The following is a 13453-nucleotide window of genomic DNA, read 5'->3' as shown; positions in this document are numbered from 1 at the left end:
TGATGGTTTAAAATTTATAATTTGCATTTCTTTAATAGACAGGCTGAACATATGTCTAAGTATTTTCAGTTTGTATTCTTTCTCTTGTCTTGCCTGTTCATATCCTTTGCCCATGTTTACTAAGGTGTTCATCATTTTCTGATTGATATGATACTTTATTTCTTAAAATTAATAAATTCTAATTTTTCCTTAGCTAAATAATCTTCATTTTCTCAGTTGTGAATTCTCTTCATTTTCTAGGTCAGCTGATCAACTTTGTGGTTCTGGATTGAGAACCATTACTTTTATAACTCTGTTTTAGACTCAGGTCCCACATGTCTCTTTGGTTTTTGTTTTAATCACATACACCCACAGTTTAAAGAGTCAAACTGTTCTATAAGCCTATTTATTAGTATAAAAGATTCCCATTCTCTCAACTTCTTGCCTTCCAAAGATCACTGCTTTCAAGATTTTTAATATTTTTATGTGAAAAATTTTTTAACTGTTTGGCATTTGCCTCTCTATTTATAAATACTAAATTTGTAAGGCATTTTCCTATGTTTTTCACTTTTAGATATTATTATTAGTTTCTAACTTCAACCTCTCTCACTGCCTTCCTTCGCCACCATATATTGACACTTTCTGTCATTCCATTATTCCGATATTAGTCTATATAACTATGATTACATAACATTATTTAGAAATGAGTGAACTAGAATACTGTGGTTACTTCTCATTTCTTGGACAGCTCTTTCTTTTCCCTATTTAATAAGTGTCTTTTTAAAAAGCATTTGCTTACATTTTTATGTACGTATCATTAATTCAACCCCTTATTCCCTCCTGGTTGTTTACTTCTTCCATAAAATCAAGCACATTAGGTGTTCTTAGATTTTATCTTATGGATTCTGACATGTTACCCTTTGGACAAACTGTTTTTAAAGTTTGTTGCAATTATTATCTTTAACTTTTCCTGCACTATCATATTGGATATCCCAACCGTTTTTCTCTTGTACTGAAGCATTCATTTACTGGATCTTTTCTTTCTTTTTTAGTTCTCAACTTTTTTAAATTTACTTAGTTCATTTTGTTGAGGTATATCCTCCAGTAACTTTATGAGCAATGTTGTGTATGAGCAAAATGTTTTGACACCATTCTTGTCAGTGTGTTTTTATTCCAGCCTGAAACGTACTTGATAACTTGGCTGGCTATTGTACTCTACATTGGAAATCATTTGTTACTCAGAATTTTGAACGTAATATGCAGTGGTCTTCTGGCTTCCAATATTATTATTGAAGAGTCCAGTGGAAATCTGATTTTTTTGGTGTTTATACTGAGAGAGAGAGTGTGGGCAGGGAAGGGGCAGAGAGAGAGGGAGACAGAGAATCCAAAGCAGGCTCTGAGCTGTCAGCACAAAGCCTGACATCAGGCTCGAACCCACAAACCATGAGATCATGACCTGAGCCAAAGATGGATGCTCAACCGACTGAGCCACCCAGGAACCCCTGATTTTTTGATAGTTTTATATAGAATTATCTTTCTTCTTAGGAAACTTGTAGAATTTTCTATTAATCTCTGGTGTTGTGAAATTCCATGATGATATGCCTTTGTGGTGACCTACTTTCATGCATTTTGCTGAGTATTCTTTGGGCCCTTGCAAACTGCAATCTCATGTTCTTCAGGGGAATATTTGTTGTGCATGTTACATGTAATTTTCTCCATTCATAATTTTTCTTTTAACTTAATTTAGGGTTTTTTTTCTAGTAGAAGTTTTCAATTTATCTGGCTTTGGTTTGATCCTTTAGACGTTCTTTTCCACTCCCAAGAGCATAGAAACATTAATGTAAGTGTTTGTCAGTATTTTCTAGGGTCTTTCTCTACCCAATTTCTCCTTTATAATTCAGTCTAAAATATTTAAGTTCTTAAGTAGGGAGGCAATTTCATTAATCTTTTTTTGCTTAGTGAAACAGTTAAGCCAACATCCTTCACTGAATGATCCACTTGTCTTTCCAGGCTGTGAAATGCTATCTTTACTCTGTCTTGACAGAGTTTTCTGATAAATTCAAAGATTTTTGACTAACTTTGCTTTGTATAATGTCTCAAGTTAGAAACATGCATTAGAAATTAGAAGAGTCATTTGAAACCAGAAATACCCTAAAATGTTGCTTCTCACTTATATTACTACTAGATGCTTTAAATGACTTTGTCAATCATGAAACATCAGTTTTTCTGTGGGGTAAAAAAGTGATTCTTACCCATTGCAGGGGTAGCAAGGGTTTGGCGGCCAACAAGCTGAGCTGGTCCCAGTCCATCAAGAAAATCACTGAATTGACTGTCTGCTCCTAGTCGTACTCCAGGAAATATTAAGCTATTAGCAAAAGGACAAAAATCAAAACATTAGATCTCCTAGAATTCATTTCATTAGTGTCCATATGACTACTAATTCTGATCATGAATCATAAATATTGGACAACTTACTTCGTGATTCTTTGCATTCATTGCCCCTGAACCAAGCGAAGCCCAGCACTGACTGAGAAATGGTCTAAATAAACTCTCAAGTTAAGAGCTGATGTTCTATTCAGGATGGCTTATAGTTTTAATATACTAAGTTTTCTGGACACTTAAAAATACAAGTCCCTCCATAAGTATATTATTGACATAAAATATAAGATGTAAATTTTTATATGATGAACCCTACATAAATAATTGCTCATGAACATTAAGTAACAATGCTAAATTAAAAAAAATGCCTGATAATTTCTTCAATAAATATCATAGCAAAGTACAAATTCTTATTTACAAATAAAAATGTTTATTCATTTTTTAATGAACTACATTTTTATATTATCTGAGATTTTTATTTAGTTCAAGTGGAAAAGAATTGATTAGAATATGTCCATTGCTTACTACCCCATGACTACCTGAACTCCCTGGGCTGTAAGCTCCAGCAGAGAGTGACTGTGCCCTTCTTGTTTATTGATTTGTCCATGTACCAAGAACCATGCTTGCTACATATTTGGCCTTCAATGAGTAGTTTTTGAATAAGCACATTTCTGTAGGGATTTGTTATTCCCAATGTGCTTTTTCACATATTACTTCCTCACAATCAAGGGAATTAGAGCACAAATTTATTATCACACCCAGAGACCACGAAAATCAATCTATGAGAGGTTAAGTGGCTTATTCAGGTGGAGGTAAATATTATTTGATTTATTAATTTTATATCAGAAAATATTGTCTCTGGTCTCATTTGTATGTCACATTACCATATTTCATCAAATATTGGCATTTTGTCAGCAAGTTTATCTCTATAACTTTCATGCCTGCTGATTTTTGCTCTTAGCTTATGTTGGTGGGAGGATGCATACCAATCATTTGATCAAATAAACGGACTTAATAGTTTCAGGAATGGGTAAACATAGCATGATCATTAACTTGGCATAATTTTATTTCATTTTCTAAACAGAACAAAACAATTCCAGTAAAATACTACTATTAGATTGATAAATGAGATTTTTGAATGGCAATAAATGAATAATTATAGGAAAATTCGCACACAGTCAATCTCCAAGTAACCAACCGCAGAATAATAATTACTTAATTGTAAGATCTGTCACCTCAGTAAAGGTTTGGTTTTACCAGAAAAATTCTCAAGCATAGAGAAATGCAGGATTTTTTGCAGGATCTATATGTAAAAGCAGACCAAGTAAGTAAAACACAAATCTAGCTATATTTTTTCATGATTAATTTCAAAACTAACTAAAACCCTTTACACAAAAATAATGAGGAAGATAAATTTTGAGATCTTTTCCTAAGGTAAAAAAGAGTGAAATTTTAAAAACAAAAAAATGTAAGTTCCTATTATGAGAGTGTTAGACTTACTCAGAACCCAAAATAGTTTGGAGACAAGTAGGAATATGGGAAATTAATTTTCACTTCTAAATTTTATTAATTTTTAAAAATGTTTATTTATTTCGAGAGAGAGGGTGAGCAGGGAAGGGACAGAGGAAGAAAAAGAGAATCCCAAGCAGGCTCCATGCTCAGTGGGGAGCCCAATGTGGGGCTTGATCTCACGACCCAGGGATCATGACCTGAGCCAAAATCAAGAGTCTGAATTTTAATTGAGGGGTGTCTGGGTGGCTCAGTTGGTTAAGCATCCAACTCTTGGTTTTGGCTCAGGTTATGATATCGTGGTTTTGTGACTTTGAGCCCCACATGGGACTCTGTGCTGCCAGCACAGAATCTGCTTGGGATTATCTCTCTCCCTCTCTCTGCCCCTTCCTCAACCCCCCCAAATAAAATAAACTTTAGGGGTGCCTGGGTGGCTCGGTTGGGCGTCCAACTTTGGCCCAGGTCATGATCTCACGGTTTGTGGGTTCGAGCCCCGCGTCGGGCTCTGTGCTGGCGGCTCAGAGCCTGGAGCCTGCTTTGAATTCTGTGTCTCCCTCTCTCTGCGCCTTCCCTACTCATGCTCTGTCTCTCTCTCTCAAAAATAAACAAACACTGAAAAAAATTTTTTAAATAAGTAGACATTAAAAAAAAGGAATAAGCTGCACCATAAACATTGGTGGCTTTGTTCACTTACTTTCCCTCGGAGCTATAACTGTTGATGCTGCCGTCAGTAGACTCTCGACTTGGTTGCCTTACCATCTTCCTCATTTCGGCTGCCATTCCTGTTTCTGTGCTTCTCTGTATGGTGCTTTTTAACTTCTTGTGGCCTGACTCTGACAAGAGAAAATACAAGAAACTCTAAGTCTTGTTTAGACAATTTCTCCCGGGATACTGGTTGATTCTGCAAATTAAACAATTATGCATATAATTAAAAGTTTACTCAGGAAAAGAGTCTAAGAGAATAATCTGATTAGCTAAATCTCTTTGTGACAATATGCTTTGGCCAAGAGGGGTAGCAGTGGAAGGGAGACCACTGCCCCTGTTCCAGAGACTGCCTGAATCTCAGTGAACCAAAATGAACTCATTGTATTACTGCTGCTCAAGTTATCAACTTCAATGAAAAGTTGGATTTGGCACTGGACTGCATTATGGGGAAATATAATGCTGAACAACCTAAAAGGAACATTCCCAATCTGGAATGTTCCAAATATGTGGGAATAGAGCTAAATGAATGGGCCTTGTCCTTTAAAGGAGATGAGGCACAGCGGACTAAGCGTGAAAAATACCAGTTTTGGCCATGTATCAGCAATCCCATAAAAATAAACAGTAGTATTTAATGATTTTTGAAACAAGTTAACATACATGATCTCATTTGAGATGGCATATAAGGATACCTATGTAGGTAGAACAGGTAGTAACTCCAAGGCTTTATTGCTGTCTCCTGGCTTTTGAACTGAGCTGAATCATTTCTTACTGGCAGTTTTGAGTGTGAGTCTCTTTCTGCATTGTGAATTATAATGGCTGATCATTTTTTTAAACTCTAAATTCAGAGCAACTTCTTCAAACCACTTTGAAATGCACTAACCAGCAGTCTATTCATAGCATAAAAATGAAATTCCAAAACATTTTTTTGGTTAGAACAATACCGAAAAGTTAGACAGACTTTAATACCTGCCACACTTTTTCCATCTAAACATTTGATGTGTATTTCTGGTTTTCTTTCAGGTTTTCACATAGTATCATTTAATACCCATTAATATATGAAAAACTGCTCTATAACTGTATACATTAACTACTGTATGTGTATACACACATAAACTCTTCAACCCTCATAAAACCTCTCTGAAGCAGGTGCCCCAAAACACTCCTAAATACACCATATGAAAGTTTGCATATTTTCCTCTCATTTTTGGTCACTGCAATCCTTTTGTAGATTGTCTAATAAAAGATATAATTGGTTTTACTATATGGACTCAATGCTGAATATTCTCTACGTAAAAGCCACAGCAGTTCCTTAAAAACACAATTCTGAATATGTTATTCCCTTGCTCAAGATCTTGTGCTGGTTTATCATCAAAATTAAAAGAAAATCTGAAATTGTCACAATGGCCCATAAAATGCCACATAATATGGCCCCTGGCTACCTCTCCAATCTCACACTCTGCCTCTCATCCCCACGATCACTGCTGTCCAGTCACACAGTCTTCCTGCATTTTCTTGAGGGCTCCAAGCATGCTGCTTCAGGGCCTGTTTTCCTTACTGTCTTTTCTTCTGATTTTCTTGTCTTGCTCCCTCACTTTATTCAGGTCTCTGAGCCAGTGTCACCCCCTTAGAGAGGCTTTTTCTGGTCCTCATCACTTTTTATCTCCTTGCCATGTTTTATATGTCTTCATAGCACTGCTCTGCCATTAAACTTCTATTTGTTTGTTTGTTGTCTGTTCCCCAGTTAGAATTTAATCTCTATGAGGAGAGGGACATTATGAATACTGCTCACTGTTATCCATAGTATCTAGAACACTGGTATAAACTCAATACCAGGATCACACCACACATACTAATGTGCAATTTCCTCATTCCATTTAATATATCTATAATACAAACATGTCTATATTTATTCTTTTTAATGACTGCACTGTTATGTGATCTCATAATTAAACCATGCATGTCCATATTGATGAGTACTTGGGATGTTTCCAGTTGTTACAGGAGAGTTTTTATAGAACATATTTCTAGAAGCTGAATGCTAGTGAAAGGGTACAAATCCATTTAATCTTAATAGCTTTTTCTAAATTGCCATTTAGAAACATGATAATAGTTTAAATCACTCCTACCAACATTCTGTTGGTACCAAATAGGTGCCAACAGATGTACCTATTTTCCCACCTAAGGCTCATGAATTTTCTACCTTTCCCCTTTCTAGTCTCTGTCTTGCCTATTTGACTTGTCATTGTAGAATGTGTACACTTACTGAAGGCAGTGACTTCATTTATTGACATCCTAGTGCTGTTTTTATTTATTTGTATATTGATTTATTTATATACTGTGCCTCCTTCTCAGATGTAGTTCCTTTATGAAGTCATTATGGTGGGGCAACACTTCATTCACACACACATACTGGCTGGGTCCCACTTGAGGGGTAAAGGCAAGCCCCAAGATTGTATTACCAAACTGAGCCAAGCATAGTTATGCAAATGTTTACCCAAACCAACAGGAAGCAATAAACCCAGGGTGGAACACCAAATTCTTACTATCATGGCTAGAAAAATGAGGGCAACCTTTACATCTAAATGGTGAGGTGATGCTGGGAACAGAGGAGAGACAGTTAAGAGGATCAGAAGTGGGGAGGTTCAGGTTATTCACTCATTAAATTTTTCATTTATCCATCCATCCGTCTAACCACCCACCCACACATCCATCCAACAAATATTTACTAGGCACCTGCTATGTGTCATTCACTATTCTTGGTGCTGGAGATATACTGATGAATGACAAATTTCCTGCTGCCATGGAGCTTACATTCTAGCGTATGTGTGTATACAAGCAAGGCAATGAACAAATAAATAAATACATGCCTGGTAATAAGTGCTATGGAAAAAGGCAGGATAAGGAGGGATAGAGGGTGACAGGGTAGAGCAGCAATGGCTTTATTGTAAAGGGGTCAGGGTCTCATTAGTCATCAGTATGGAAGAAGTAAGGATACAGGCAATGAGGGAACAGGGAAGTAATACCCATGGTGGGACTGGTCCTGGTGATTGTGGTAGGGAGCCTCTGAGTAATGGTGGCCAGGAGGGGGGCTACTGTCTTCTCAGTAGCACACAGGTTGCCTCTGCAGTCTTTCCAATGTTGTTGACTCTGGCCAAGAGGCTCCAACACCAGAGATCTCAGGGCTTTGTGTACACCTGGCATTGCAGCTGACAGCAGAGGGCAGGCTATCAGGTTGGCAATCATTTCCTAACACAGGTTTCACATGGTTGCCACTTATTACATATTTGTTCAATGAAAAAAAATTTTAAGTGAATATTAATTTTTTTATATTATGTAATTGGAATATCAGGTATTCTTAAAGGTTCATTTACAGGGTGTCTTAACTTTCTTAGAGCAATCTTAAAACTTAATACATTCCAAAACGTAAATGCTGCACACTTTAAGGAAATATTTGAGAAGTTGGTTATTGAACTTTCTTTTACACTTGTTTAATTTTATGAGTTTGAATGATACATTTTTAATTTTAGAGTTTTTGTTTTTGTCCTTTGGAAGACAGCAAATATGGACTGATATTAGCTCTCGTCTTATTCATGTTAATAAATATTCATTGAAAAGAGCTTTGATGAACTAGACAATTTTATAAAGGCCAAGGTAAAAACTGAATAAACAGTTCCAGCTATGAATTTGTCTTATTTAAATTCACAACAGCTTTATTATTATTTAGAATATAAGGGTTGGAAAGAACATTGTTTTGTAGATGTGGAAACTAATTTTGGAGAAGTGTAATTCATGTAAAAAATTATTTGTGGAGCACTTACGCTGAGCCCAACCTTTTCCAGATGCTGGTGATACAGGAATGAACATAACAGACAAAAATCCCTGCCCTAATGGAGCTTACATTCTAGTGAGTATAACGATTTGCTCAATGTCAGGCTAGTTAGCAGCAGAAAGCTGGATTAGATCTTCTGAATCTCAGTCTTGTGATCATTCCTTTATACCCCAGTTTAGGAAAACACAAAGTCTAATCTTACTTATTTTACAAACAGAACAATGGTTTAGCTACACACATATTTTCATGCACATATTCTCATATTTAAAAACTTCATTAAAATCACAAAAATTGTATAGAGGTGCAAATGTATACAATTATCTATCTCTGTACATATGTTATAAGTATAGCATACGTATATGTTACATATATGTAATTTAAAAATATCAATATAATACATTAAACCACTAAATAATACCACCATTATTTACCAATTATTTGTATCCACTGAGGAATCATTAACCTGGGTAAGATATGAGTCTCCTATCAAATTATGACATGAAACCTTTGACTTGAAACTGCTATCCCAAGTATCATACAAAGAACAAATGGAATAGAAAACTAGACTATTTTAATACTCTATATTCACAAACAAATGTAAAATTAGTAAAATCCCTATCATTTGGGAGCAATTATTTTCTCTTGCTTTGAAGAAGAAACTTTCTCTCATAGAATGTTGTGGAATGTGCCATATTTACATATTCATTATTTCTCTTTTCATATTAAGAGATGTACGCTATATTTAGAAACACCCCACTGACTTATTAATTCATTCTGTAAATACTCATTATGCAGCAAGTATCTATAATAGGCATTTTTCTAGGTGTTACAGCTATAACAGTAACAAGACAGGATAGTGCTTATAATAAACTAATATAAATAAGTTATGATAATTTTAGAATTGGTAATAATCATGAAAAAAAATAAAGCAGAAGAAACTGTCCCAGTAGATGCGTTACTTTTGATCAGCTGGGCAGAGAAGCCCACTTCTGAGAATGTAAAATAGAAGCCAGCCATGCAAAGATCTAAAGGAAGTGTTATCCAGGGAGAAGGAATAGGTGCAAGACTCTGAAGAGTGATCTTCCTCAGCTTGTATGTGGAAGCTATAGAAAATTGAAGTAAGATGGACGAGGAGAAGATGGAGTGGAAGAGGCTGAAGGAGCTGGTGGGGCACAACCTACTGGAAAATAGCCTGGAATCTGTGCTGAGTGTGGTGGGGAGTCATAGGGCAGGGCCATGATCTGATTTCCATTTTCAATGGATCATTCTAGCTGTTGTGTGAACAATGAATTGTAGGAACTAGACGTGGAAGCAGAGGAGGATGGGAAAGCTACTTTCTTACCTGAGAAGAGATGAATAGTGGCTTCGGTTAGGGAGCAGCAGCGGAGATATGGGAAGAGGGTAGGCTTTGATTATATTGTGAAGTGGAATGGACAGCACTTGCTCTAGATGTATAAATGGTTCAGAAAAATATCAATAATTTCTAGGTTTTTATAAAAGGATAACTGGTTCAACAGTAGTGTCATTTACTGCAAGGAGGGGGAATTCATTATGAGTGGTGGGAATTATGAGTTCTCTTTTGGATGTTTGAGGGGCTTTCTAAATAGCCATGTGGAGAGTAAAGTAGGAAGTGCATGTATGAATCAGGACCACGAGGGATAGGTCAGGGTTGGAAAAAGGTAGGTTGGTAGTTAGATAGGATATGTTGGCATACAGATGGAACTAAAATCTATAGTACTAAATGCAATAGGGAGGAAGTATAGATAGAGATAAAAAGAGTAAACAGAATGGAGTCTACGGTAGCTTCCATATTTAGAGGTCTAGAAGAAAATCAAGACTATTGAGCCTATGAAGGAAGACCTTTTAAGGCATGGGGAAAAATAGATAAGTGTCATGGTGCAGAAATCAGAAGAATAAAGTGTTAGAACTAAAAATAAATGTTGTTTACTACTTAGAGTTTTAGTAAGAAACAGACACAGAAGTGATGATAGAGCTTGGCTCCATGGAGATCACTGATTTCAAAAGGAGAAGATTTGGTGAATCTTCTGAAAGGACTGAAAGGAATGAATGGCCAGTCAGAAGAGAGAATGAGAGGTGGTATTTGGAGAGTCACACAGGATATGGGAAGGTTATCTATTTTTTTTAAGATATGTGACATTAGAGCCTGTTTCTATGCAGCTGGGAATGATTACATGAGCAAGACAAAACATTTATAGATCTAATATTATTGGCTGGAAAGGTGGATAAACACAGATAATGTCTGATAAATCATCTTTCAATCAAAGTATTCTCTAGTGCCAAATGAATAGTCAATTTTCATCAATTAATTTGAAAAATCGGTAACAGAATATCACTTAAACAGTTCGATCCAAAAGATATATGCAGTAATGTCCTATTACCTCACAAACAAAAACTACAGAGTAGTTTTGGTTATCCTGAAAGTGAAACTGAGATCAGTGATAAAAACTATTTTTTATATGTATAGTGACAAAATTTAGTTATGTTTTTTAAAAGAAAAGTTGTAGTTAATGTTTTGATCATTTATTCCCTTGTTTACTTATTCATCAAACTATTCTCTGAGTGCTTTGGGTCCAGTACTGCATATGTAAGAGTGGACAGGAAACAGGCACTGTCCCCAACCATGTCATTGTCTAGTAGGAGAGACTGACAAACAGAAGTTTACTTGTGATTCAGTGTAAGTACTGTATAGGCACAGAGGTCTTACTTTATATTTATTTAGCTTTAGGTATTCATCTTATGTCTTATAATTTGGAGAGAGGAAGAGAAAGGGAAGAGAAGGAGCAATTTAAACAGTGAGTGTGAGTCTGCTGCTTGCTGTGCTAATAACTAAATGAGCATGTAACCTGGTGAGAAATGCAAATCTTCTCTTCCTTTACTTTGTTTCAGTTCCTGAAGATAATTCCGCTGTTTATGATCATCTCTAAAATAGGCTTCCTAAAACACAACAACAACAAAAAAAACAAAACCAAAAAAACCCAAACCAACCACTTTATCTGGTGTTCAAATGACGCAGCAGCAAATACAGTCAACTGACAGTATTTGATACCCTGAGAGACCACATTGGTATCCAAAGGATGTTAAAGGCAAATTTTAACTCCAGATGGTGAAGGGGGAAGGGTTGTATTTTAGGCCAAAAAGGCAGCATATTCAAAGGTTCTGACATGGTAAAGAAGGTAGCCCCTTGAGAAAACTGCATTTCCAGAATGACCAGCATTCAATGAATGGTGAGTAAAGCTAGTGAGAGTGGGAGCAAGAGAGTTGGTAGGGTGGCCTCACACAGGTCCTTTTATCTAATGCTCTCAAGGTCTGCCATTACATATCATTTGGGGTGGCTGTTGTGATTTACTAATGTGGTTTGTAATGATCTCAAGGTCTTGGTCTTCCCGGTACCAATATTATCCACATAAAGCTGTAATTTGCATTATATAAAATATGATACAGTGATATTGTCAAAGGTCTTCAACAGTTACTCTTTAAAAGAAAATATCCAGAAGTTCTCCTTTGTTGATATCAGATGCTTCACAGTGTAGAAATTTTTATTAGGTAGTCTGTTCTAATAGGCCACAGTTTTTCTTTCCTAGTTTTTAAAAAAAATATTGCTTTTGTGTTATGCCGAAGTTTTTAAATATATTTTATCCCAAGTCAGATGAGTACAACTTGTAAAAATTTCATATATCTGAAGATTACTTTTAGAAAATTGCATGAAGGGTCTTTGACTTTATGGTTTCCCTCATTTATTATTCTCCATGTTAGTGCCTACAAGCCATAAATTTCCCTTTCCTCTTCCCATTTTCAAGAGAGATTTATAATGAAAGAAATATAGCGGTCAAGAAAATAAAAACAGAATCAAGAATATCTTTGTGAGATGGATGGAATAAATTCCCTTGATGATACTCAAAATACTTCAAATCTTTTTCAGCGATGTGCCTATACTTTTTAATTTCACTGCCATAACCCAAAAGAGGTAAAATGTTTTCTCTTGCTGCCATACACTTTAAGTTCTCTACAGATACAACTTTAGAAAAGGGATTCATCTGTACTGAACACTGACCTGAATTTTTCCAGCTCTTCTGTGGCTAACAGTTATTCTCTGGGAAGAGACCTGGTATTGTTCTGAGCGACTGTAATGCCTGCTGTCCTATCTGTTCAGTTCACTCAACCACATTTGATCTTGTCAGCAAAACGTTTGCTAATGTCACATTGATTTTTCCTCTTGCCTGGCTGGTGAAAATGTAAGCAATAGCAAGTTCAAGATGTTCTTTTAAATAATCTTCATATTGAATTTAGTAAGGCTGCCAAAAAATACTTAGATGAACAGGTTTACTGTCACTGAAACATACAGCCTGTACCATATCTTATTTTGGCCAAAACTGTAAGATGGGAGTAGTCAAATGCTGAACTTCTCACTGCTGCTAATTGATTTCACAGCCTCAGTGTTTCCAAAGTGTTTCTGTGTTATGAACTGAATTATGCCCCTTTCCCACCAATTCATAGTCTGAACTAATCCTGAGTACCTCCTAATCCTGAGTACCTAAGCCTGTGTATTTGGACACAGGGCCTTTAAATAGGTGATTCAGTTAAAATAATGCTACTAGGGAGGCCCTAATACCCATCTTTTGGTTTCCTTATGAGAAGAGGGCTTTAGGACACAGAGACCACCATGTGCAGAGGGCAGTCATTTGTGACCTAAGAAAGAGGCCTCAGAGGAAAGCAAACCTGCTCATACCTTGATCATGAACTTCCAGCTTCTAGAACTGTGAGAATATAAATTTTTGTTATTTTAACCATCCATTCTAGGCTATTTTGTTCTGGCAGCCTTAGCAAACTAATGCATCTAGGGAGTGGATACTGTTATTTTAACACTCTGAAACTGTCTTCTTACTTAACTTATTAACAACTGTGATGATCTAAATATAATTTAAAGCACCTCGGGATATATAATCACCTAAAACGGTCTGAGGGTGAGGATTAAGCCTCAAATACCAGGATGAACTTAGTTTTAGTTTGCCTTGATCAAAAAATGGTTTAAAG

At 36.0% G+C, this 13453-nt stretch overlaps 1 protein-coding gene across 5 annotated transcripts in view; it reads right to left on the bottom strand.

Moving 5' to 3' along the window:
- LOC125166161 (regulating synaptic membrane exocytosis protein 1) overlaps window positions 1-13453 on the bottom strand; it is a 286570-nt gene that overhangs the window by 5689 nt on the left and 267428 nt on the right. For all 5 annotated transcript variants that reach the window (XM_047859903.1, XM_047859907.1, XM_047859904.1 and 2 more), the window contains 2 exons: window positions 4562-4700; window positions 2232-2344 (listed from right to left, as the gene is read on the bottom strand). In XM_047859903.1, coding sequence (XP_047715859.1) covers window positions 2232-2344; window positions 4562-4700 — 252 coding nt within the window. The remainder of the gene's footprint in view (window positions 1-2231; window positions 2345-4561; window positions 4701-13453) is intronic.

This window comes from Prionailurus viverrinus, chromosome B2, assembly GCF_022837055.1.
Source record: "Prionailurus viverrinus isolate Anna chromosome B2, UM_Priviv_1.0, whole genome shotgun sequence".
NCBI lineage: Eukaryota > Metazoa > Chordata > Mammalia > Carnivora > Felidae > Prionailurus > Prionailurus viverrinus.
Note: the sequence above shows the minus strand (reverse complement) of the source record. Positions and strands in the feature narration are given on the sequence as shown.